The following is a 26,679-nucleotide window of genomic DNA, read 5'->3' as shown; positions in this document are numbered from 1 at the left end:
AGCCGAATGACGGCTACAGCCTGGACCTTAATTCCCGGGAGGCCATCATATGACATCGTACTGTGCATAAGCTGCCTGCCCGCCCCCTGCGCGGCACGCTTTGTGATCACTGAGTCAATGAGATCCTGGCCCCTTACCACATGATCAGCTATCAGCCAATGACAGCTGATCATATGATGTCAGAGGGACAGTGGTCCCTAAGAGGGTGAGACATCACCCAAGTATCTGTGCCCACCAGTGCCACCTGCCAGTGCCCACCAGTGCCACCTGCCAGTGTATACCAGTGCCGCCTACCTGTCCCCACCAGTGCCATCTACCAGTGCCCACCTGTGCCACCTATCAATGCGCACCAGTGCTGCCAATCAGTGCCTCATCATCAGTGACACCTATCAGTGCTGCCTATCAGTGCCCATCAGTGCCACCGATCAGTTCTCTTCAGTGCCACCCATTTGTGCCACCCATCAGTGCCACTTATCAGTGCCACCTATCAGTGCTCATCAGTGCAGCCTCATCAGCACACATCACTGAAGGAGAAAAATGACCTGTTGTTTGCAAAATTTTATAACAAATTATAAAACTGTTTTGTTTTGTCATTCATTTAGCAAAAAATAAAAATCCAGCAGTGATTAAATACCACCAAAAGAAAGCTCTATTTGTGGGGGAAAAAATGATAAACATTTCATTTGAGTACAGTGTTGCATGACCGTGCAATTGTCTTTCAAAGAGTGCTGAAAGATGAAAATTGGTCTGGGCAGGAAGGGGGTTTAAGTGCCCAGTAAGAAAGTGGTTAAAGTGGCTGTAAAGTGGCTGTACTCTTGATGAAACTAACAGCTACACATACCTCGACCTAAAAAATAACAAATAAGGAAGTTTCAAGCCAGCCTTAGAGACCCTAAAATACAAGGCATGCAGAGCCTTCTATGCCATCAGGAGACAGCTGTACCACCTAAAACCACCAGTAAGAGTCTGGCTTAGAATCTTTGATAGCGTCATCACCCCAATCCCTCTTTATGACAGTGAAGTTTGGGGTCCTGTCACCTACCCAGACCAATCCAAATGGGACTCCAGTCTGACAGAAATATTCCATCTGGAATTCTGCAAGCACCTCCTCCAAGTCCATCGGAGTTCCTCCAACAGTGCCTGCTGGTCTGGGCTTGGCAGATTTCCTGTACTTCTCGCAGTTCAGAAGAGGAACCACCTACAAAACAGCAGTCCTAACTCATAAGGCCATACTGACCAAAAAGGAGCAGTCCAAGCAATGCGGCCTGCAACAACTCATTAGTATCTCGTCTATCGCAAACTCCCAACAATCAGGCTTGATAAAATCTCAAATAAAAAACATACTGAATGATTCCAAAGAAAAATATGTTGGAGATTAGAAAAATTAAATAACAAACTCCAAGAAACTAACAGTTTACCAGTAACTGCAGCGAGACTACAAACTGGCTCCATACCTGGAGGTGTTACAAGACCCCAAAGACAGACAAACCCTGAGCCTGTACAAACTGAGCGCCCACAGCCTTGAAATCAAACTAGTACAGCACAGACAGACCTACAAGCCCAGGGCAAGTAGACTGTGCCAGCAATGTGACCAGGGGGTCCTAGAGGATGAGGATCACTTCCTGCTATGGTGCCCCAAGTACTCATCAGTAAGGAACACTCACTTTCAGAGACTTTCTGCTCTCATCCTGGACTTCAGTTCTATAGAAGAGAAAAGGAAACTTCAAATTCTACTGTGAGAAGAGAAGCCAATGGGGAAAATAGCTGCACAATATGTGACACCATGTCACAGACTGAGAGGGACATGAAAAACTGTGGACTTTAAAAATCCTTTACATGTACTCATCCCCATTCCCCTCTATATTACCCATTACCAACCCCCCTTACCATTTAAAGACAACTGCTTTGGCAATGCTAAAATGTATTTGGTCCTGCCAATAAAGTTCATTTGAATTCCTGCAATGGTCACAACTGTGTTGGGAAGGTTTACTGTTGCTTCTGTTGTCTGCGAAACAGAATATGGCACAGAATCTCCCCATTTGTGGACACAGAAAGTAAAAAAAGCCTGATACACACTCTAACCCAGGGATCTTCAAACTACGGCCCTCCAGCTGTTGCAGAACAACAAGTCCCTTGAAGCATTGTAAAACTCTGACATTCACAGACATGACTAGGCATGATGGGAATTGTAGTTCCTGAACAACTGGCGGGCCATAGTTTGAGGACCCCTGCTCTACCCTTATCCAATTTATCCAGAACTAGAGAGATATTTGGATGGTTTAAACTTTTTAAAAAAGGGGATTACTTACTGTTAGCTTACTGTTCGTGTGTATGTATTTTATTCCCTTTAGGTGGAAAACAGCTCTTCAGAGTTTGGACTGTATTTTCTTCATGAGACAGGAGGTAAGGTTGTTAAATAATTGTGTTTTAGTACAAGTGTATCATCTAATACATTGCATAACGTACATTGCATTGACAGGGTTTAAAAAATAGAGTGAGCTTACCTGTAAAATCCTTTTCTTGGAGTACATCACGTCACACAGAGCCAAAGTAATTACTGTATGGGTTATATAGGCACCTTTAGGTGATGGACACTGGCACACCCTAGACAGGAAGTTTAGCTCCCTATATAACCCCTCCCCTTACTGGGAGTACCTCAGTTTTGTAGCAAAGCAATATACGTGTTTTAGAAGAGGGGAGGGACCTCTGTTTACCGTGATGTACTCCAAGAAAATAATTTTATAGGTAAGCTGTTAAAAAAATCTTATTTTCTTTATCGTATATCACGGGACACAGAGCCACAGTAATTACTGTATGGGATGTCCCAGAGCAATGCTATCTGAGGGGAGGGAGACATAAACAAAAGTAGGGTGCAATCAGACCTGAGGAACTATACTGCTGCCAGTAGCACACTGCGCCCAAAGGTGATAGCCCCATGCCTTCTCACCTCCATCTGATAGAATCTGGTGAATGTATGGACTGAAAACCAAGTTGCAGCCTTGCAGATTTGAGCCATGGAGGCCTGGTGATGCACTGCCCATGAAGCACTAACAGCCCTGGTGGAGTCGCTTTGATTTGAAAAGGTGGAACTTTCCCCCTCAAACCATAAGCTTGAATAATTACTTGCCGAATCCACTTAGCAATAGTAGATTTCAACGCTGCCTGTCCTTTTTTAGGACCTTCAGGCAACAAACAAAACATCCATTTTCCGAATCTGAGCAGTTGCCTCCAAATAGATTTTGACTGCTCTCACTACATCCAGAGAATGCAGTGACTTTTCTTCCGTAGAACAGGGTTCTGGAAAAAATGAAGACAGAACAATATCCTGATTTAGATGAAAACCTGAAACCACCTTCGACAGAAAGCTAGGATGAGGACGCAATACTACTCTATCCTTATGAATAATTAAATATGGCTCTTTACAAGAAAGAGCAGCCAATTCCAATACCCTTCTTGCTAGGGATGAGCTTCGTGTTCGAGTCGAACCCATGTTCGACTCGAACATCGGCTGTTCGCCCGTTCGCCGAATTGCGAACGATATGGGCCGTTCGCGCTAAATTCGTGTGGCGCGTCACGGCCCATAATTCACTGCGGCATCGCAGTGCATTGCTGGCTGATGATTGGCCAAGCATGCACTATGACCCGCATGCTTGGCCAATCACAGCGCCGTCAGTAGAGAGAGCTGTAATTGGCCAAAGCCAGGGTGGCTTTGGCCAATTATGGCTCAGGGGATTTAGTACACACCCCACACTATATAAGGCCGCCTGCACGGCGGCCCTGTGTAGTGTGTGTTCCGGTGTGCTGAGAGATAGAGAGAGAGAGAGACAGTGTCATTTGATTTGAGTTAGATAGATTAGGCAGAACAGTCAGTCAGTTAGCTGCACTTACAGTGTATTGTGTATATATCTGCATCCCAGGTGTTGCATATATATATATACACTGTATTCAGTTTAGCTAGATCCGTTCCTGTTATCTTCTATCTAGACTATTTACATTTAATGCAGTGCGTCCTGCTCACAGTGTTCAGCTAGATCCGTTCCTGCTATTTACATTTAGTGCAGTGCGTCCTGCTCACAGTGTTCAGCTAGATCCGTTCCTGTTATCTTCTAGACTATTTACATTTAGTGCAGTGCGTCCTGCTCACAGTGTTCAGCTAGATCCGTTCCTGCAATTTACATTTAGTGCAGTGCGTCCTGCTCACAGTGTTCAGCTAGATCCGTTCCTGTTATCTTCTAGACTATTTACATTTAGTGCAGTGCGTCCTGCTCACAGTGTTCAGCTAGATCCGTTCCTGCAATTTACATTTAGTGCAGTGCGTCCTGCTCACAGTGTTCAGCTAGATCCGTTCCTGCTATTTACATTTAGTGCAGTGCGTCCTGCTCACAGTGTTCAGCTAGATCCGTTCCTGCTATTTACATTTAGTGCAGTGCGTCCTGCTCACAGTGTTCAGCTAGATCCGTTCCTGTTATTTACATTTAGTGCAGTGCGTCCTGCTCACAGTGTTCAGCTAGATCCGTTCCTGCTATTTATATTTAGTGCAGTGCGTCCTGCTCACTGTGTTCAGCTAGATCCGTTCCTGCTATTTACATTTAGTGCAGTGCGTCCTGCTCACAGTGTTCAGCTAGATCCGTTCCTGCTATTTACATTTAGTGCAGTGCGTCCTGCTCACAGTGTTCAGCTAGATCCGTTCCTGTTATCTTCCTACTGACAGGCAGGCTTGTCTGGTTACAGTATATAAAGCTACCTGAAGAAAATTACAGGTGTTCTATTTGATCCTATTAGTACCACGGTCAGGCAGCTAGACTATTTACATTTAGTACAGTGCGTCCTGCTCACAGTGTTCAGCTAGATCCGTTCCTGTTATCTTCCTACTGACAGGCAGGCTTGTCTGGTTACAGTATATAAAGCTACCTGAAGAAAATTACAGGTGTTCTATTTGATCCTATTAGTACCACGGTCAGGCAGCTAGACTATTTACATTTAGTACAGTGCGTCCTGCTCACAGTGTACAGCTAGATCCGTTCCTGTTATCTTCCTACTGACAGGCAGGCTTGTCTGGTTACAGTATATAAAGCTACCTGAAGAAAATTACAGGTGTTCTATTTGATCCTATTAGTACCACGGTCAGGCAGCTAGACTATTTACATTTAGTACAGTGCGTCCTGCTCACAGTGTTCAGCTAGATCCGTTCCTGTTATCTTCCTACTGACAGGCAGGCTTGTCTGGTTACAGTATATAAAGCTACTTGAAGAAAATTACAGGTGTTCTATCCCAGCTTAGTGCAGCTACAGGCCATTAGTATGTCTGGAAGGCCAAGAAGGAGAGGCAGACAGTCACAAGCCAATAAGAGAGGGCAAGCAGGCTCTGTGTCTAGTGCTGGTCGTGGAGACGGTGCATCCTCATCAGCACGTGGCCATGGGACACGCTTGGCCTTTTTTTCGGCAGCTGGCCGTGTTGAGCCGCAACATGCGGAAGACTTGGTCGAGTGGATGACCAAGCCGTCCTCATCCTCCTCATCCTCTCTCACCCATGCCCAGGGTGCTTTGTCTGGCAAAGCAGCGGCCTCTTCCCTCAGCTCAATGTCATCAGTGACTCCTTCCCTAGCTCCACCATGTCCTCATGAGGATTCCCTCGAACTGTTTGACCACAGTGTTGGGTACATGCTCCAGGAGGATGCCCAGCGTTTGGAAGGCTCTGATGACGATACTGAGCTCGATGAAGGCAGTAACATGAGCACGGACAGAGGGGGTGCCCAAGAAGGACAGCAATCTGGCAGTCATGCTCCCCCTGCTGCAGCATACTGCCAGGTTTGCTCCAGTGATGAGGAGGGAGGGGATGATGAGGTCACTGACTCAACGTGGGTGCCTGATAGGAGAGAGGAGGAGGAGGAGGAGGCGGCGGCACATCACCAACGAGGCAGGATGCCCTCCAGGGGCCAGCCTAAGGGCAGCACATTGACTGCATCACACCCCAAAGCTCCACATGTGCAGGGCGCTGCAGTCTCTGCGCGTTATTCAAAAAGTTCTTTGGTGTGGGCCTTTTTTGAGACGAGTGCATCAGATCGCACCGCTGCTATTTGCAACATATGTCTCAAGCGTATCTCGCGTGGCCAAAACATCTCCCGCTTGGGTACCACATGCTTGACCAGACATATGTTGACCTGCCATGCAGTTCGTTGGCAAGCGTATCTAAAAGACCCACACCAAAGAACAAAGAGGATCTCTCCTTGCTCCTCATCAGCTGAGATTTCCAACCCCACTAGACCTTCAGTCCTCTCTGAGACCTGCAGTGAGAGGAATGAAGGTGTAGAATTAGGTGTGTCACAGCCAAGTACTTGTGGGCAATCTGCTTTTGGTACACCGACGTCAGATTGTACCAGGCAAATTTCCCTGCCCCAGCTGCTGCACCGCCGAAAGAAGTTTGCTCCCAGCCATCCACATGCCCAGCGGTTGAATGCTAGCTTGGCAAAATTGCTAGCACTTCAACTGCTGCCTTTTCAGTTGGTAGACTCTGCCCCCTTCCGTGAGTTTGTGGAATGTGCGGTTCCTCAGTGGCAGGTACCCAAACGCCACTTTTTCTCACGGAAGGCGATTCCGGCTCTCTACCGGCATGTGGAAGGCAATGTCCATGCCTCGCTGGACAGGGCGGTCAGCGGTAAGGTGCATATTACCGCTGACTCATGGTCCAGCAGGCATGGACAGGGACGTTACCTAAGTTTCACAGCGCATTGGGTGACTCTGCTGGCAGCTGGGAAGGATGCAGGACAAGGTGCAGTAGTGTTGGAGGTTGTTCCGCCACCACGCCTCCAAAATGCTGATTGTGACACACCTCTCTCCTCCACCCCCTCCTCTTCTTATTCCTCCATGGCCTCTTCCTCGGAACCAGCGGTGCTCCGTAGGCGTTCAAGGGGCTACGCAAGTACGCAGGCCAAAAGATGCCATGCGGTGCTTGAGCTGGTGTGCTTGGGGGACAGGAGGCACACTGGGGCAGAGGTTTTGTCAGCTCTGCAGGGGCAGGTTCAGAGGTGGTTGACGCCACGCCAACTTAAGGCAGGAATGGTGGTTTGCGACAATGGCACCAACCTCCTCTCTGCCCTCCGACAGGGACAAATGACCCATGTGCCCTGTTTGGCTCACGTCCTTAACTTGGTGGTGCAGCGGTTCTTGGGCAGGTACCCGGGCTTACAGGATGTCCTGAGGCAGGCCAGGAAAGTCTGTGTGCATTTCCGCCGGTCATATAATGCCAGTGCTCGGCTGACGGACCTCCAAAAGGAGTTTAACCTGCCCAAGAACCGCCTAATCTGTGACATGCCCACCAGGTGGAACTCAACGTTGGCCATGCTGCAGCGGCTGCACACGCAGCAGAGGGCCATCAATGAGTACCTGTGCGACTATGGCACCAGGACAGGGTCAGGGGAGCTTGGTTTTTTTTCCCCACGCCAGTGGGCCATGATCAGGGATGCATGCACTGTCCTGTCACCATTCGAGGAGGCCACGAGGATGGTGAGCAGTGACAGTGCATGCATCAGTGACACTGTCCCCCTTGTCCACCTGTTGGAGCACACGCTGCGTGGAATAATGGACAGGGCACTTGAGGCAGAACAGAGGCAGGAAGAGGAGGACTTCCTTAGCTCTCAAGGCCCCCTTTATCCAGACAGTGTTCCTGCGTGCCCGCCGATCACACAGGAAGAGGACGAGGAGGAAGAGGAGGAGGAGGAAGATTGTGTCAGTATGGAGGTGGAGCCTGGCACTCAGCATCAGCAGCAGTCTTTAAGGGATCAGTCCCAAGAAACACATGGACTTGTACGTGGCTGGGAGGAGGTGGCTGCGGACCATGTCGTTCTTAGTGACCCAGAGGACTCCGGACCGAATGCCTCAGCAAACCTACGCTGCATGGCCTCCCTGATCCTGCAAAGCCTGCGTAAGGATCCTCGTATTCGTGGTATCAAGGAGAAGGACCAATACTGGCTGGCAACCCTCCTTGATCCACGTTACAAGGGTAAGGTTGCGGACCTTATCTTGCCATCGCAGAGGGAGCAGAGGATGAAACATCTTCGGGAGGCCTTGCAGAAAGGTCTGTGCAACGCGTTCCCAGAGACTGGGAGGTTACTAACTCCTGTTTCTGGACAACGTGTTGCTGAGGCTTCGGTCAGTCAAAGAAGGAGCGGTGGAGAAGGTGGCCGTCTGACCGATGCGTTCAGACAATTTTTTGGTCCGCAGCCCCAAGGTATGATCGGTTCCAGCAACCATCGCCAGCGTCTGTTTTACATGGTGCAGGAATACCTAGGGGCAAGATCAGACTTGGACACCTTTCCCACCGAAAATCCTCTGGGTTACTGGGTCTTGAGGATGGATCACTGGCCAGAGCTTGCACAGTATGCAATTGAGCTACTGGCCTGTCCTGCATCCAGCGTTCTTTCGGAACGCACATTCAGTGCTGCTGGAGGCGTGGTAACCGATCACAGGGTGCGTCTGTCCACCGACTCGGTCGATCGGCTGACCTTCATAAAAATGAATGAGTCTTGGATCACCACCAGCTACCAAGCACCTGATGCTGATGTAACCGAATAATTTTTTTTGAAATCTCAGATCCCTTCAAAGACTGCCTATGCTGATGCTGAGTGACTATCCCTGAGTAATTATCCTCTTCCTCCTCAATCATCACGCTGATAGCTTGTAAGAACATTTTTGGTTCTGGGCGCCACCACCAGTGCCTAAGGCACAATTTTTCAGCCCCTGTTTAACAGGGGCGTGTAATTACAATTTTTGATGTAATACTTTGCAGCAGGGCTCGTTCCTGCATTCCAACTAGAGTGTCTGTGAGGGGTTGCAGTGTTGTGGCACCAGCACCAGTGCCTAAGGCCCAATTTTTCTGCCCCTGTCTAACAGGGGCGTGTAATTACAATTTTTGATGCAATACTTTGCAGCAGGGCTCGTTCCTGCGTTCCAACTAGAGTGTCTGTGAGGGGTTGCAGTGTTGTGGCACCAGCACCAGTGCCTAAGGCCCAATTTTTCTGCCCCTGTCTAACAGGGGCGTGTAATTACAATTTTTGATGCAATACTTTGCAGCAGGGCTCGTTCCTGCGTTCCAACTAGAGTGTCTGTGAGGGGTTGCAGTGTTGTGGCACCAGCACCAGTGCCTAAGGCCCAATTTTTCTGCCCCTGTCTAACAGGGGCGTGTAATTACAATTTTTGATGCAATACTTTGCAGCAGGGCTCGTTCCTGCGTTCCAACTAGAGTGTCTGTGAGGGGTTGCAGTGTTGTGGCACCAGCACCAGTGCCTAAGGCCCAATTTTTCTGCCCCTGTCTAACAGGGGCGTGTAATTACAATTTTTGAAGCAATACTTTGCAGCAGGGCTCGTTCCTGCGTTCCAACTAGAGTGTCTGTGAGGGGTTGCAGTGTTGTGGCACCAGCACCAGTGCCTAAGGCCTAATTTTTCAGCTCCTGTTCAACAGGGGCATGTAATTACAATTCTTGATCTAATATTTCACAGCAGGGTCCTGTGAGGGCTTACAGTGTTGTGGCCAAATTTCTGCTGAGTATATAGGGCAGGACCCTACTTTCAAACATCTAACTTACAAACGACTCCTACTTGCAAACGGAAGGAGACAACAGGAAGTGAGATGAAATCTACCCCTAGGAAGGGAAATTCTTTCCTGTAAGAGTTAATATGGGAAAACAATTTCTCCTTTCCACTGATGCTTTCCAATCCTTGTTCCACAAAAAAACCCAAATTTTCAAAAAACATTTTTCGTTGGGACAAAAAAGTGAGGTGAAATCTTCTGAAGAGGAGGAAAGACAGCAAAACAAATGTCACAGGGGTGATAACCCTTCCCTATGTTTTCCAAAAAGCTTAGAAAAGATTTTTTGGCTGGAGCTAAACACGTTAAAAATGTTCAAAATTACTAACAGATTCTACTTAACAACAAACCTACAGTCCCTGTCTTGTTTGCACCGCCTGTATACTGCTGTTCAGAGTATATAGGGCCTGGTGGCCCCACACCTTTCCTTATTTTAATTTGGGTGCGGGGTTCCCCTTAATATCCATACAAGACCCAAAGGGCCTGGTAATGGACTGGGGGGTACCCATGCCGTTTGTCTCACTGATTTTCATCCATATTGCCATGACCCGACATGACATTAAACCCGCAAGCAGTTTTAAATGAGATTTTTTCCTTTAAAAATGACATTTGGTGCAGGGACTGTTCTAAACATGGGAAACACGCGTCACTTTACAGGCATACTATAGACACCCCCCAGGTACGATATTTAAAGGAATATTTCACTTTTTTTTTTTTTACTTTAAGCATCATTAAAATCACTGCTCCCGAAAAAACGGCCGTTTTTAAAAATTTTTTTTGCATTGATACATGTCCCCTGGGGTAGGACCCGGGTCCCCAAACCCTTTTTAGGACAATACCATGCAAATTAGCCTTTAAAATGAGCACTTTTGATTTCGAACGTTCGAGTCCCATAGACGTCAATGGGGTTCTAACGTTCGTGCGAACTTTCGGTCCGTTCGCGGGTTCTGGTGCGAACCGAACCGGGGGGTGTTCGGCTCATTCCTACTTCTTGCAGAAGATATGGCTACCAGAAAAACTAGCTTCCTTGTCAAAAGGACCAAGGGAATATGTCATATCGGCTCAAAAGGCTGTTTCTGTAATGCCGACAAAACTAAATTCAAGTCCCAAGGGTTCAGGGGTGACTTAACCGGTGGATTAAGCTATGTTACTCCCTGTATGAAGCTACGGACCAAAGAATGCAAAGCAAGTGGTTGTTGAAACAATACCAATAAGGCCGAGATCTGGCCTTTGATAGTACTCAAGGCCAGCTTCATCTCAAACCCCATTTGTAGAAAGGCAAGGATTCTACCTAGGACATACTTTCTGGGATGCCAACCCCTCGATTCACACCAGGAAACATATGCCTTCCAGACTCTAATAAATAACTCTGGAAGCTGGCTTCCTTGCATTAATCAAGGTAGATATCACTGAGCCTGAAAGCCCATGATTCTTCAGAATGTGGGTTTCAATACCCAAACCGTCACATTTAGCATTTGTAAGGTAGGATGGAACACTGGTCCCTGCGATAGCAGGTCTGGACGTGGTGGTAGGGTCCATGGGGCCCCTATCACCATCTTTACTATTTCTGCATACCAAGATCTTCTGGGCCATGCTGGGGCCACAAGAACCACCAACTTCTTTTCCTGCCTGATCCTGTGAAGAAGTCATGGTAGCAGCAGAATAGGAGGGAATGCATAAATCAGTGAAAACTGATCCCATGGGGTCACCAACGCATCTGTTTCGAATGCAAGTGGATCCTTTGTTCTTGACACAAAGTTGTCGACTTTGTTGTTGAACCTGGACGCAAACAGATCTACGTTTGGGATCCCCCATCTCTGGCATATCAAGAAGATGTCGGGGTAAAGGGACCATTCCCCCGGGAACAACTGCTGGCGACTTAAGTAGTCCACCTGTCAGTTCTCTACCCCTGGAATGAAAATTGCCGATATGCACAGCACATGCTTTTCTGCCCAGGTTAGGATCTGGTTTATCTCTCCCTGGGCTGCATGACTTCTGGTGCCCCCTTGGTGATTGATATAAGCCACTGCTGTGGCATTGTCGGATTGGATCCTGACAGGGCAACCCCGCAACCTGAATGTCCAGGTCTTTAGGGCCAGGTACGCTGCCAGAATCTCTAGAATGTTGATGGGTAAGGTCCTTTCGGTTCTGGACCATTTCCCTTGGACAGTCGTCTCTTCCAGGACTGCTCCCCAACCGAGAAGGCTGGCATCTGTTGTTACCACCTTCCAGGTAATTGGTAAGAAGGATTTCCCCTTCCGCAGATTCTCGGGTATCCTCCACCAACTGAGGCTGTGGCGCACTTTTGGCGACAAATGCTTAGGAAAATCTAGCACCTGGACTTTCTTGTTCCAGGCAGACAGGATACTGTTTTGCAGCAGTCTCAAATGAAACTGAGCATAGGGAACGGCTTCGAATGAAGCCACCATCTTTCCCAACAACCTCATGCAAAGGCCAATAGAAGGACCCTTCTTCGCTCTTCCACCTGAACCAGCTCCTTTATGGCGCTGATCTTTGCCTGGGGTAAAAACACCCTCTCCTGGGTTGTATCTATAACCAGACCCAAATACTCTAGGCTTCTTACTGGCTTTAAAGAAGATTTCTCTAGGTTGAGGACCCAACCTAGGTATTCCAGGTAGTTGACTGTGGTGACCAAGCTTTGGTCTAAGCAGGCTACCAACTGGTCTATCAAGAGCAGGTTGTCTAGGTATGCTATAATCGTTATACCCTGGGCCCTTAATCTGGCCAGAACCTTTGTAAACACCCGAGGTGCAGTAGCTAGACCGAAAGGTAGAGCTACAAACTAAAAATGACGTTTTTCCACTTCGAAACAGATAGTTCTGATGAGCGGGGAAAATAGGTATATGCAGGTATGCATGCTTGATGTCAATTGATGCCAGAAATTCTCCTCCTTGTAGGATGGAGACTACTGATCGGATTGATTCCATGCGAAAAGATTGAATTTTCAGGAACCGATTTAGATCTTTGAGATCTAGAATGGGTCTGACATCTCCGTTTGGTTTTGGCACCGTGAAAAGATTTGAATAAAACCCCAACCCCTGCTCTTCCATGGGGACCACCATGATCACTTTTTGTGACAAAAGTCGGTCTAACGCTTGAAGGACAGACTTCTTTTTCTTTGGATCTTTGGGAACATTTGATCTGAGGAAACTAAGAGATGGGAATTCTCAGAACTCTAGTCTGTAACCTAGAGCTATTGTGGAGACCACCCATCTGTCCTGAAAATCCTCCTGCCAGACCCTTGAGAATTGTAGCAGTCTTCCCCCCACTCGAACGAGCGGGGGCGCCCCTTCATAAAGAGGCTTTAGCGTTCTGTCTTGTAGGTTTCCTCCCCCAGGACTTCTTTTGTCCCTGGGGTTGACACTGAGTTTTACCTCTTGAACCTGACGGTGGAGGCCGTCACGACTGCCTGGAGGCTGATGCCCGTGGCACTGGAGAAGGAGCCCGTTTAAATGAGGGACATTTACTTCTTTTCTTAACTGGCAAAAGGGTACTTTTCCCACTTGATATCTGTTGGATATAATTGTCCAAATCATCCCCAAACAGCCTTTCACCGCAGAAAGGAAAACCAGCCAGGAGCTTTTTGCATGGCGCTTCAGCTGACCAATTTTTCAACCATAAGATTCTACGCATATGCACCAACCCAAGCGTAAGGCGAGAGGTTTGAAGGATATAATCTCTGATTGAGTCAATTGCAAAACACAAAGCTGCTGGCAGCTCGGTTAAATCCTGGGCCTGCTGTTCAGGGAAAACCTTGAGCACCTGTTTCAAGTGGTCTTTCAAGGATTGACACACTCCAATTGCCGCCACTGCAGGTTGAGTTACTGAACCTGCCAAAGAAAAAATGTTTTTTAACAGGAATTCCAACTTTTTATCAGTTGGATCCCTAAGCATTTGAGCGTTGTCAACAGGACAAGTCAAACTTTTATTTACAGAGAATATAGCAGTGTCAATTGCTGGTATACCCCACATCTTTGTAAATTTTTCCTCCATAGGATAAAGTGTTGAAAACTTTTTGGGAGGGAAAAAATGCTTATCTGGGTGATCCCACTCAGAATATATAAGCTTTTCCAGCAATGAATGGACAGGAAAAGCATGCACAGCTTGAGGAGGCTTCAATGAACCCAAACAAGAAGTGGGCTTTTCAACCGACTCAGTTACGGGTAACTTAAATGTGGAGTGGACCATTTCAGTAAGAGAAATTTTTCAGCCTGTGAAGCTGAAGAGGGTCCTCCCCCACTTGATTCCTCTGAAGAGGAGTCATCAGTCTCATTCCGGTCCCCTGAGGGGGAATCATCTTTCCTCTCCCACTGTTCCTCTGTTTGAAGGTCCTGGTTGGTAGAAGGGGACCTAATGCGTTTCTTCCACTTTGTGAAGATGCAATTAAAGCTGTTAATCTTTCCTCCAATCCACTCATGGCTGAGGAAAAAAACCTCCTGAGTAATATATACAGGGGCTGAAATGCCGGAATCAGTTGCAACCCCTAACCCCGATGGCTCACTCTGACCAGCCTCCCTAGGTCTTTCAGGGGGAGATGGCGTTGCAGGGGGGGGTCCTCAGAGCCTGAGGGAGATCTTTTTGAGCCCCTGTTTTTTAGGGTATTTGTACCTCCCTATCAGGTACTCACCAAGGCCGAATTGCTGAGAGTGGCTTCTCTTGCAGCTGGGCGCACGATACCCCTGGAGGTAGCACAGCGGGTTTTGGGCACGGAGAGGCACGGATCACCAGCAGGTGAAAGAGGTAGCAGGAAGGCAGGAAAATCATGATGGCCTGGGATGCCCCCTCCAGCAAATATCTCTGAAAGAGGTAGCAGAAAGGTCCTCTGGCAGAGAGAGAAGATCCGTGCAGGGCTGACTTGACACTGGACTAAAGCAGGCCGGCTGAGCACAACCAACTGGAACTGGAGATAGAGGCTGGAGTGGGATCTGAGAGGAAGTCTTGAGGCGAGCCGGGGTCATACACAGAAGGTCAAGCAGTAGTAAAGCAGGCCGATGATCAAACACAGGGATGAGACAAAAGCAAAGTCCAGGAGGAGGCTGAGGGTCAAACACAGGAATCCAGCAGGTAGAGAAGTCCGTTAAAGTAAGCCAAGGGTCAGGTACTGGAGAGGTTCAGAGGTAGTCGGGTCGATCCGGGTCACAACGTGTAGGCACAGGTACACAGGCTAGGAACAGAACACAGGAAGCTGAAAAGACAAACCAGCAATGAGACAAGAAACAAGACTGCCTTTTAGAGGCCTGCCAGGGAGACTCACGCTGTGCACACAGTAGCGTACACATGCCCACGCAGTTGCGTCGCATCGCGCACTCACGTGCGCCGGGCCACAGTATCGTGCACTCGTATGCGCTGTAGCGCTACTTACCACGCAGGCGCACAAGAAAGCGCCAACGCTGGCAGGTAAGGTTTCTACTATTCCTCTGACACTCCCCTTCTGCCCATAGTGCCAAGCACAAATGCAGAGGTACTACCAGAAAATGCACCCACTGCTGAGCAAATAGTCCAGCAACTGCCGCTGCTATCAAGGCTCAGTCTGATGCTAAGTAAACGTGCCCTGGGAATGCCTGTGTCACCAAACACTCACATGCCATCCATCTGCTCTGTGTCCCTCCTTCAGCTGTATGCACCTGCAAAAAGTGCACATTTTTAGCTTTAAACAGCCCTGCGTTGTTGACGCTGAAGCGCGTTGATGCCGCGCTAAGGCCCTACACCCCCCTTCCTCCGACCTCCCACTCATCTTTTTTCAAAAAAGACTGTTTTCCCGTGTGAGCAGGGGCTCCGATTCGACCGGATCACACGTGGAGGGGGGGCTGGGGTGGAGGAGAGGAGGAGGGCTGCTGGATGGAGAGCCGCCGTAATGGAGGTGGCAGCGGGAGCAGCACGGCATACCGCCGACTGACCCATGCCCTCTTTGCCTGCTGGCAAGAAGCTGTCCAGGTGGGGTGACACTCCAAACAGAAAAAGCCCCTTTCTCACATCCTACCTGGGGCTGGGCTGGAGGAAGCGTGCAGCTTGTGATACAGAGCGAGACTGACGAGCATGGAATCAGATACATGCTCTTGACAGCGCCCGGTGGCGACCTTAGACATTGCAACATTTACTTAAAGGAGAAAACCCACAAGAATTAGAAAAATTCCTTAGGAATCTCCCTTACCTTATCCGGCTACAGGGTACTGTGGTAAACCAGACAGACCTAATCTTCACCACTCACGGTGGGCACGGTTAAAAAACCTTCAGGAACCGGGGCCCCTTTTTATCGGGGGATCCACACTCCTGGGCCTGTAAAGCACCCCGCCAGGAAATATGACTGAAAAAACCAAACACTGGATCCCGGGATCCAGCTCTCTAAAAAGAGAAGCGTTACAAGCAGAACCTCGTTTCTTCCGACACGAGGCCCGGGTACTATTCAATTCAGCCTGAAAAGACACTTTCAATGGATCTGGTTGCATGGCTTGCCCCAGCAAAGATTCCCCCAGTGGAGCTCAGCACAGCACATCTTTACTCGTGACCAACACCTAAGACACTGGCAAAAAAAACTGAGGTACTCCCAGTAAGGGTGTGCCAGTGTCCATCACCTAAAGGTGCCTTTATAACCCATACAGTAATTACTGGGTCTCTGTGTATGATAAAGAAAAAGATTTCCAGCTTGCAGACAAATACTACCAAATATAAGTTGACCAAGTGTTTGCCAGTCTCCTGGCTTAGCAATTCAGAAACTGAACCGGCAGCGTGGTGAGTGTCAGATATGCAGAAGGCCACAGGAGTTTTTGGCACAATAAAAGCAATGTCAACAATTTAACATGCAATCGTTGCTGCAGTAATACCGTTTACAACATGGCTGAGTAGCTGACAACTGAGTGTTTGGAACTCTCTGTGGATTGTATGTATGTGATTTCTCGAGTCTGGGTCCTTTGCCTGCTCCTAAGGGTAGTCCCTCTTTTGTGAAGTCTTGTTGAACCAGAGCCAGTGTGCCCAGTGATCCTTAGAAAATCTGAATCCGGTGCCCCATTCATTCTTGTGTTAGCAGATCAACAAATCTCAGCTTTGCTGCCAAGAGTAAAAAACAAAGACTGCCAATCTGCTCACAGATTGGCTAATACACTTCCACTGTAGTGACTAATGTAAGTCTCTGATGTAGGTACAATACCACTAGTATTTTTGCCTGTAGTTAAGATTTAAAGGTCAGCAAGAGAACAGCATTGCAGCGGAGCTTCCAACTGTCAGAACTCATTGAAACCATAATGCTGTGCATTTTGTTAAACATCCCATTCAAAATGAATAGGCTGAAACACAATTACTGATGCATACAAAAATGGGGAAAGGTGCAGTTTATTGCAAGGCCATGTAAAGGACACCATGTGTTGTGCTGGGCTGCATTGGAGTGCTCATGCATTCTGGAGTTGCATTTTGGTGCGATTCACAAAAAATGGCACCACAATACACAACCGCATGTAATGCACATTGCTGTACATGGTGTTCATGAGCCCTTACAGTAACTAATGCTGAACTTCATTGAGTATTGCCTAACAGCTGTCATTACACTAACCCTCTCCAACTGTCCATCTCCAATCAACCCATGAAATGGGATCCTGCTCATGTGTACTTGGTGCCTATTCACTCACCCTGTGATTTAACTGCAGCAGATAGTAAAAATACAGTTTCCTGTCACACAGGGGATAATGGGAATCCTTGTGAGAGTCAAAATAAACATATGCATGGGGAAAATAAGTTCATAAAACATTGGTCATTCAAAGAAGCCTGACCCACCACAAACTGGCTTGTATAGATCAGTTCCCTCATCCTCTGTTAGAGTCGAATAAAGTATACGTTTTGTTAATTTTCATTCTTTAAAAGGGTGTACCTATAGCTGCGGCACTCAAAAATTACATTTGAAGATAGGCAAATGGTAGCAGAATAAGAAAGAAGAAATTTATATTGAAGAACACTTAAAAGAGTAACTTTTGAGAAAAAAAAAATCCCTTCTGGGTAATCTATGTACATTGCAAGGATTATAACAACTTTTGTTGCAGATTCCTACCTTTTGTTATTCTGAAATAATCCCTGTTTGTTCCTCTGAGCCTCAGTGCTGAGTGGATCTAATGATAGGGGTTTCATAATTATCTATCAGGTGTGCACATGGACGTCCGCAGAACTTTTTTCGGGGGGGGGGGCATCATTTTAGGGTCACCCATGCGCCACCCCTTTTCGACAATGTCATTATCACATTATCATGGTCAGAGACAGCAGGCGTAGTACAGTCCCTAGGATAAGTAATGGATAATGCCCGATGGTCCCTCTTACCAGACCCAGCGAAACTACAGCAGTGATCCCTCTGGCTGGACGAACGCTCACTCTGGGTTCCCCGGGGGCGATTCTGGTCAGTAGTGTAGCATGTCTGTACCCTGGCAGTGGCTCAGTCTTTCTCTCTCTGGTGGCCCTGGGCAGCGTGGCTCTCTCTGTTGGTGCTGGGTAGTGTGGCGCTCTCTCTGGCGCTGGGTAGCGTGTCTCTCTCTCTGGGTGGCGCTGGGTAGCGTGGCTCTCTCTCTGGTGGCACTGGGCAGCGTGTCTCTCTCTGACTTCCGCCCAGCACATGCCTCTTTCTTTGTCCTGTAGCACTCACTCCCTCAGCTTTTTTCCAGGCTGCAGTCTCTCAATCTCTCTCTTGATCGAGCTGTAGCCCCCTTCCTGTGGAAAATGGGATGCACAATCTTCGGCACTACATGTCCCATAATGCTCTCCTTATCTTATGGCCAATGGAGAAGAAATGGAGCGGGCAGGAAGCTGGGCAGGGAACCTGGTGAGAGCCGCCATCTCTTCTCCCTGACAGGAGAAGGGGGGGGCGAGTAGGGGAAACCTCTGACAGCCCGCAGCTCGCCTTTCTCCTGACACAACGCCGCAGAGTTCTCTGATGGACTGAGCAGGGAAAAGAGCCTTCAGTCACACTACACTGATGGGGGGGGGGCTTGACAGCATCTTGATGGCGTCATCCCACTAGCTGCCCGCACCCCCATAGTGACGCCACTGTGCTGAACGTGCCGATCCGATCCCTGATTCCGGGGGGGGCACTTGACCCCCCTTGCCCCTACCTGAGGACGCCCATGGGTGTGCACCTACAGGGCTCTGAGGAAATCTGCTGGGCCTGCATCCCTTTAGACATGTTCCTACTGGGAGTGTCTCAGCAAAAATGAAATTTTTTTGCAGGGGATACCTGAAATCTGACTTTTAGGCAGACTTCTGGGAAAATTGGTGAGCCAATCACTCAAGCAGTAAATTATGTTTCTGGGGGTAGTCTGTACACACTCTGTGTAAAGAACAACTCCAGATAGCCATATTGCAATGCATTCTCAGAAAGTTACAGCTGCTGCAGATTGAAAAGGAAAGGTAATTTTTAATACCATTCAAGTACAATATGACTTCTGTCGCAATTGTATACACTATATTATTTGTTCTTTATTTGCTATTTTTTTCCCCACGAAAGTGGAGTTACCCTTTAATCATTTGCCAGTATTTAGATAAATGTTCACTAGTTAGTGAATTCTTTTTTAAATATTTTTACAGAAAGAACTAAATTAGGAGAGACAGAGTTCCCCCTGATCTGCAGAATACTACATGGTCCCTGTGAGAAGATTGCCAAGTTATTCATAATGGAGGCTGATCTTGGAGAAGAGGTCTCACATGATGTAAGTTGGTAGATGTTGTTTAGTCTTAAGAGAAATTCATTTTCATAGATTTTAATTTCCCTTTTTCTATATACTTTGTATAACCAAAAGTTTCTTGGAACCCGATCATCACATGTGTATGGGCAGCACTGTGACTCAGTGGTTAGCACTTCTACCTTTGAAGCATCTGGGTCATCAGTTTGAATCCCAACCTTGACATTACCTTAACTGTATTTGCATGTTCTCCCTTTGCTTGCAGTGGTTTCCTCTGTATACTCCAGTTTCCTCCCACACTCCAAAGGCATGCTGGTAGATTAATTGGCTCCAGGGCCGTAGATAATTTCTCCAGGGGGAAGTTCAGCTTTGGGCATCCAGAGGAGAAAAGTTAGGCGGTGCGCCTGCCAGATTGTGACAAATTGTGGGTATGGAAAAATTGCGCGAACAGTGGGAGGGGCTTAAAACTTGAAGCTGTAAATCACTGGAATAGACACTGCTACTCCCATGATCTCCACTTGCTCCAGAGTACTGCACCAAGTGGCTGGCCTTCTGCATTCTGAACACAGGAGGTCGGACTCTTAGCACAGGTGCCATTCAGAAAATTGCATGTTTTTTATTTTTTTTAAGCATGTGAATAAAGCCAGAGGCTCTAATGGGCTTCAAAAAAGGGTGAGTGGCTCACCCACTTGTGTGACAATAGCGAATTTGTCTCCCTCATTCTCCTCCTGGCCAATCAGGAAGCCCCTATTGGCACCGTCCATGTCTCCCACGTGGGGGGTTATGTTGGTTTGTCCCCCCCCCAAAAAAAAAACCCATTTTGAGCACCACTGGGTGTCAATGGCTGCAATAATAGCCCCCAGCACTGCAGTGAAAGCAGAAATAACCCCAAAAACTGATGTCAGTGGAAGAAATAATAACCCCCAACATTGGTGTTAGTGGGTGCAATAATAACCCCCAACATTGGTGTTAGTGGGTGCAAAAATAACACCCTGCATTGTGTCAATGAATCATTCACTCATAGTGGTGTGGAAGATATGGAGTGGGAGGTTATACACTGAAGCTCTGTGGGTTGAAATAGGATTAGGATTGTACACCTGACTGGTGATTGATGGCTATTTGGCTCCTTGCAATTCCTTGTGGATGCAATAATAACACCCTGCATTGGTGTCAGTGAATGAAATAAAAAAACCCCAGTATTGGTGTCAATAGACGCAATAATAATCCCCAATATTGGTGCCAGTAATTGCAATAATAACCCCCTGCTTTGGTGTCAGTGGATGCAATAATAACTCCTAGCACTTGAGTCAGTGGATGCATTATTAACCCCCAACATTGGTGTCAGTGGATGCAATATTAACCCCCAGCATTAGTGTCAGTGGATGCAATATTAACCTCCAGCACTAATGTCAATGGATGCAATAATAGCTCCCAGTATTGGTGCCAATGGACACAATAATAACCCCCAACACTGTTGCAAGTGAACGCATTGTTAACCCTCAAAATTGATGTCAGTAAATGCACTAATAACTCCCAGTATTGGTGTCATTGGATGCAATAATAACCCCAGGAAAAGATAGTCCCCGAGTACTGGGAGAAAAGAGACTAAGCTTGTGAAAAAAATGTAAACAGATTGGGTACCAAAACAAAAGAATCAATTTATTAGTATCAAAAGGCTAATAATACCTTAAAAGCTTAACCTGGGGTTTACACTACAATGGGAGGAATGCTGATTTTTCCTGCATATTATAGATGCCTTTAGTGGATCCTGCCATCCCGTTTAATCATGGGGAATAGGATGTTGTGCTAATATCTGGTGCAAATACAAATTCCTGTGTATATAGAAGGATATCAATTGCTATGGACAGTTATTGATTGGGCAAAGCCCTGGGATTGTAGTCCCCCAATGTTGGATCTCAGGTATTCAGTGAATCATTTATTCATTGTGGTGTGGAAGCTATGGAGTGGAAGGTTATACACTGAAGCTCTGTGGGTTGAAATAAGATTAGGATTGTACACCTGACTGGTGATTGATGGCCATTTGGCTCCTTGCAACTGCGCGGTGCGTATGTATATTAATCAACCCTGTGCACTATCTATACAGCTTTTTGGGAGGCATGAGTGCTGTAATTATGAATCCTGCGTTGGTTAGGGATCTTGTGTATAACAGATGCTAGGCATAGGTGCAAAAAGTCACATCATGTCTTCAGAAATTGCAATTACAGTAAAACCTTGGTTTGAGAGTAATTGGTTTGAGAGCGTTTAGCAAGACGAGCTAAATTTTTTCAGAAATTTTGACTTGATATACAAGAAGCGTCAAGTCACAACTTAGTATAAAAGAGAAGAGAGGTGTCTCTAAGTGTGGCAATATGGTTACATTTAATGAAGGTACAACATTTAGCAAATCAACATGGTTAATGATTAAAACAGGCACATCTAAGTATGCAGGCATCTGGGGTTAAGCTGTCCACATAGACCATCCTCCGCACCATCAACGCCAACCCTTCCAACGCTGTGCTCCATGAGTGCTTCAAGCCTCGCTTTTCGATCGCTCTGCTGCAGGGTAGTCTTCCCGGTCATGATTGCAGACTGACAGCGATGAGAGCCGGAAGTGCGGAGGGCGGTCTATGTGAACAGCTTTACCCTGGATGCCTGCATAATTAGATGTACCTCTTTTTTTTTTTTTTTTAAACAATAAGCTTTTATTGATGTTAAAATATAGCATTTGTACAATCATACTAACATTTCTACATGAGTATCATATAAAAATATAACTCTATATAATTGAATTTAATGATAGAGTATTTTACTAGCGAAACCAACAAGATGGCTTTGTAATCAGCCTATCTTTACATCAATTGTTTATTTGAAATACTCTGAATTTATGTATCAAAATCTATTATTTAATTCAAGAGAAAAATAAATTCAAGGGTCTATAAAAATACCCTTCTAAATATATATAGTAACAGAAATGAAAAGTAAAGAGAGGGAAAGAAGAGTAAATAAAATATAAGAGAGATGTAATTATTCACATTTCTTTATGTTAAGAGGTATATCCCTATGTGAAAGTGTTATAAGAATCAGAAAATTTAAAGATGATCCACGGCTGCCATATTTTATTAAAATTTTCTGTATTCCCTTGTGCTGTTGCCCTGATCTCCTCCATACCTTTGAGCAGATGTATCTCTTCCAACCATTCTTTAATTGTAGGTGCGGCGGTGTTTCTCCAGTGTCTTGGTATTACTGTTTTTGCTGCTGTGATTAAGAATCTGGTCAGGGAGTTTTTGTATTTTTTTAGGGTGCAATTGGTAATATTTATAAGACAGCAAGCAGCGTCTAAATGAATTTTCATTTTTGTGATGTGTTTTATGATCTTGATTACTTGGTTCCAAAAGGGTTTAATCAAATCACATTCCCACCAGATGTGGTATAGAGTGCCTTCTTCCCGATTGCAGCGCCAGCAATGTCCAGGTATTGTCGGAAACCATTTGTGTAATTTATTTGGTGTAATATACCAACTTGTTAGGATTTTGAATTAAGTTTCCTGTAATCTCACACTGATTGCACACTTGTGTGCGAACAGACATGCTTGTAGCCATTGGTCTTTTGTAATGGGTTTGTTCAGGGTTGATTCCCAGAAAGTTTTGTGTCTGTTAGATTCCTGTAAATCGCTGGACTGCAACCAAGTATATGTTAATGAAATGTTCTTAGTGGTCGTACTAGCCAAAAAACATATAGTTTCGAATGGTGTTAAGGGTCTAAGGAAATGTTTTTGTCTCTGAGTGTTCATGATGAAGTCATGTATTTGTTGGTATTCCTTGAAATGTAGTGGTGTTTGTCCTATTTCTTTTTGTAGATCTGCTTGAGACTTGATTTTGTTGTTCTTTAAACAATGTGTGACAAGAAGTGGAGTGTTTCTGTTGTAAAGTGATTGGATGGAACCATCCATTCCTGAGGGGAAGTCAGGGTTTGTTGTCAGTGGAGTTAGTGGCCCTAGTGAGGAGGTAAGTAAATGTCTCTAATTAATTGCTTGTAGGGTTTTTAATGTTGCCCCTATGAGAGGATGTTGTTTTAATTGTTTCGGACACAGGTTCCAAGGAATCCATGGAGCATATGATATCGGAATTGGTCCTATGTTATTTTCCAGTCCCACCCAATCTTTATTCTCTTTGTGGCATGTCCAATCTATGATTCTAGTTAATTGTGTAGCTAGGTAATAATTTTTAAAATTAGGAAAACCCATGCTCCATTTTGTTTGTTCATAGTAAGTAAATTTAGACTGATTCTAGGTTTTTTGGAGTTCCAAAGGAATTTTCTTAGCAGGGAGTGTAGGGATTTAAAGAAGCTTGAAGGTAGTAATATGGGTACTGTTTGGAAGAAGTATAGTATTCTGGGTAAAACTGTCATTTTAATTATAGCTGCTCTACCAAACCACAAGATGTACCTCTTTTAATCATCAACCATGTGAGTTGCTAAATGTTGTACCTTCATTAAATGTAACTATATTGCTACACTTAAAGGCACCTCTCTTCTCTTTTATACTCTGTAGCTCCTGCTGGATTTTGCTTCTAATCCTCTTGTGAATGCTGCCATTTGTAAATGGACATTTTATGGTTACACAAAGTATCACATTGCTATAATCTTTTTATATGGACTATAAAACTGAAAGACCTATGAATAAATGGTTGTTGAACAAATCATCTGAGTTTCCATTAATTCTTATGTGGAAATTCGCTTTAATATACAAGTGCTTTGGATTACGAGCATGTTTCCGGAACAAATTATGCTCGCAATCAAAGGTTTTACTGTATATCAGTCTCTGCCAAAAGGCATATGTGCTTTACCCTTGCCCGATATATGCTACCAGCCGATCCCTGCCGTAGCAAAATAATACTGGGAGTATGCTATAGGCCCCCTAACCTGGGAAGGGGAGACAGATCTCCTATCACAATTTGGATTAGCAGCAAGGATGGGAAATGTTATTATAATGGGGGATTTTAACTATCCAGACATAGACTGGGCGGAGGGAACCGTGCATTCATCTAAGGCTCGCAAACATCTTGCAGGACAATTTTATGGGTCAGATGGTAGACCCTCCAACTAGAAATAAAGCGTTAATGGATCTACTGATTACCAACAATACAGACCTGATCACGGATGTGGAAATACGGGGCAATTTAGGTAACAGTGATCACAGGTCAATTGGCTTCAGTATAAATCACACAAATAGGAAACATAAGGGGAATACAAAGGCACTGAATTTCAAAAGAGCCAACTTCCCTAAACTACGAACCTTGCTAGAAGGCATAAATTGGGATAAAATCTTAGGAACAAAGAACACGGAGGAGAGATGGGTTTGCTTTAAGAGCATATTAAATAAGGGCATTAGCCAATGCATCCCATTGGGTAATAAATTTAAAAGAGCAAACAAAAATCCTGGATGGCTTAGCTCCAATGTAAAAATGCATATAAAAGCAAAGCAGAAGGCCTTCAAAAAATACAGGGTTGAGGGATCATCAGCGTTCAGACTTTATAAAGAATTCAACAAGAAATGTAAGGGTGCAATTAGGGCGGCTAGGATAGAACACGAAAGACGCATAGCGGAGGAGAGCAAAAAAATCCCAAGAAATTCTTTAAGTATGTAAACAGTAAAAAAGGGAGGACAGACCATATTGGCCCCATAAAGAATGAGGAAGGACATCTGGTTACAAAGGATGGGGAGACGGCGAAGGTATTGAATTTATTCTTCTCCCCGGTCTTCATGGGGGAATCGGGGGGCTTCAGTAACCAAAACTTCAGTGTTTATCCTCATGACACATCACAGAAAGCACCTCCATGGTTAACAGAGGACAGAATTAAAATTAGACTTGAGAAACTCAACATTAATAAATCACCGGGACCAGATGGCTTGCACCCGAGGGTACTTAGGGAACTCAGTCAAGTAATTGCCAGACCATTGTTCCTACTTTTTACTGACAGTCTACTGTCTGGAATGGTACCAGCTGATTGGAGAAAAGCCAATGTAGCACCAATATTTAAAAAGGGCCCAAAATACATCCCTGGGAATTACAGACCAGTTAGCCTAGCATCAATAGTATGTAAACTCTTGGAGGGGATGATAAGGGACTGTATACAAGATTTTAGTAATGAGAACAGTATCATTAGCAGTAATCAGCATGGATTCATGAAGAATCATTCTTGCCAAACCAATCTATTAACCTTCTATGAGGAAGTGAGTTGCCATCTAGATAAAGGAAGGCCCGTAGATGTGGTATATCTGGATTTTGCAAACGCATTTGACTCAGTTCCCCATAAATGTTTACTGTACAAAATAAGGTCCATTGGCATGGACCATAGGGTGAGTACATTGATTGAAAACTGGCTACAAGGGTGAGTTCAGAGGGTGGTGATAAATGGGGAGTACTCGGAATGGTCAGGGGTGGGTAGTGGGGTCCCCCAGGGTTCTGTGCTGGGACCAATCCTATTTAATTTGTTCATAAACGACCTGGAGGGATGGGGTAAACAGTTCAATCTCTGTATTTTTGGACGATACTAAGCTAAGCAGGGCAATAACTTCTCCGCAGGATGTGGAAACCTTGCAAAAAGATCTGAACAAATTAATGGTGTGGGCAACTACATGGCAAATGAGGTTCAATGTAGAAAAATTCAAAATAATGCATTTGGGTGGCAAAAATATGAATGCAATCTATACACTGGGGGGAGAACCTCTGGGGGAAGCTAGGATGGAAAAGGACCTGAGGGTCCTAGTAGATGATAGGCTCAGCAATGGCATGCAATGCCAAGCTGCTGCTAACAAAGCAAACAGAATATTGGCATGCATTAAAAGGGGATCAACTCCACAGATAAAATGATAATTTTCCCGCTCTACAAGACTCTGGTCCAGCCTCACCTAGAGTAAGCTGTCCAGTTCTGGGCACCGGTCCTCAGGAAGGATGTACTGGAAATGGAGCGAGTACAAAGAAGGGCAACAAAGCTAATAAAGGGTCTGGAGGATATTAGTTATGAGGAAAGGTTGCGAGCACTGAACTTATTCTCCCTGGAGAAGAGACGCTTGAGAGGGGATATGATTTCAATATACAAATACCATACTGGTGACCCCACAATAGGGATAAAACTTTTTCGCAGAAGGGAGTTTAACAAGACTCATGGCAACTCATTAAAATTAGAAGAAAAGAGGTTCAACCTTAAACTACGTAGAGGGTTCTTCACTGTAAGAGCGGCAAGAATGTGGAATTCCCTTCCACAGGCGGTGGTCTCAGCGGGGAGCATAGTTTCAAGAAACTATTAGATAAGCACCTGAACAACATACAGGTATATACAATATAATACTGACATATAATCACACACATGGGTTGGACTTGATGGACTTGTGTCTTTTTTCAACCTCACCTAATATGTAACTACC

The 26,679-nt window shown here is 45.7% G+C and overlaps 1 protein-coding gene across 14 annotated transcripts in view; it reads left to right on the top strand.

The window, feature by feature from the left end:
- Positions 1–26,679, top strand: part of RASSF4 (Ras association domain family member 4) — a 683,776-nt gene that overhangs the window by 540,905 nt on the left and 116,192 nt on the right. For 13 of the 14 annotated variants that reach the window (XM_073596936.1, XM_073596935.1, XM_073596943.1 and 10 more), the window contains 2 exons: positions 2,352–2,403; positions 19,159–19,280. The exons of the other annotated variant lie outside the window; for it this stretch is intronic. In XM_073596936.1, the coding sequence (XP_073453037.1) occupies positions 2,352–2,403; positions 19,159–19,280 (174 nt within the window). The remainder of the gene's footprint in view (positions 1–2,351; positions 2,404–19,158; positions 19,281–26,679) is intronic. 14 annotated transcript variants of the gene reach the window in all.

The sequence above is a fragment of the Aquarana catesbeiana genome, linkage group LG08 (assembly GCF_042186555.1).
Source record: "Aquarana catesbeiana isolate 2022-GZ linkage group LG08, ASM4218655v1, whole genome shotgun sequence".
NCBI classification, from domain to species: domain Eukaryota; kingdom Metazoa; phylum Chordata; class Amphibia; order Anura; family Ranidae; genus Aquarana; species Aquarana catesbeiana.
This window is presented reverse-complemented; position numbering and strand designations above follow the sequence as displayed.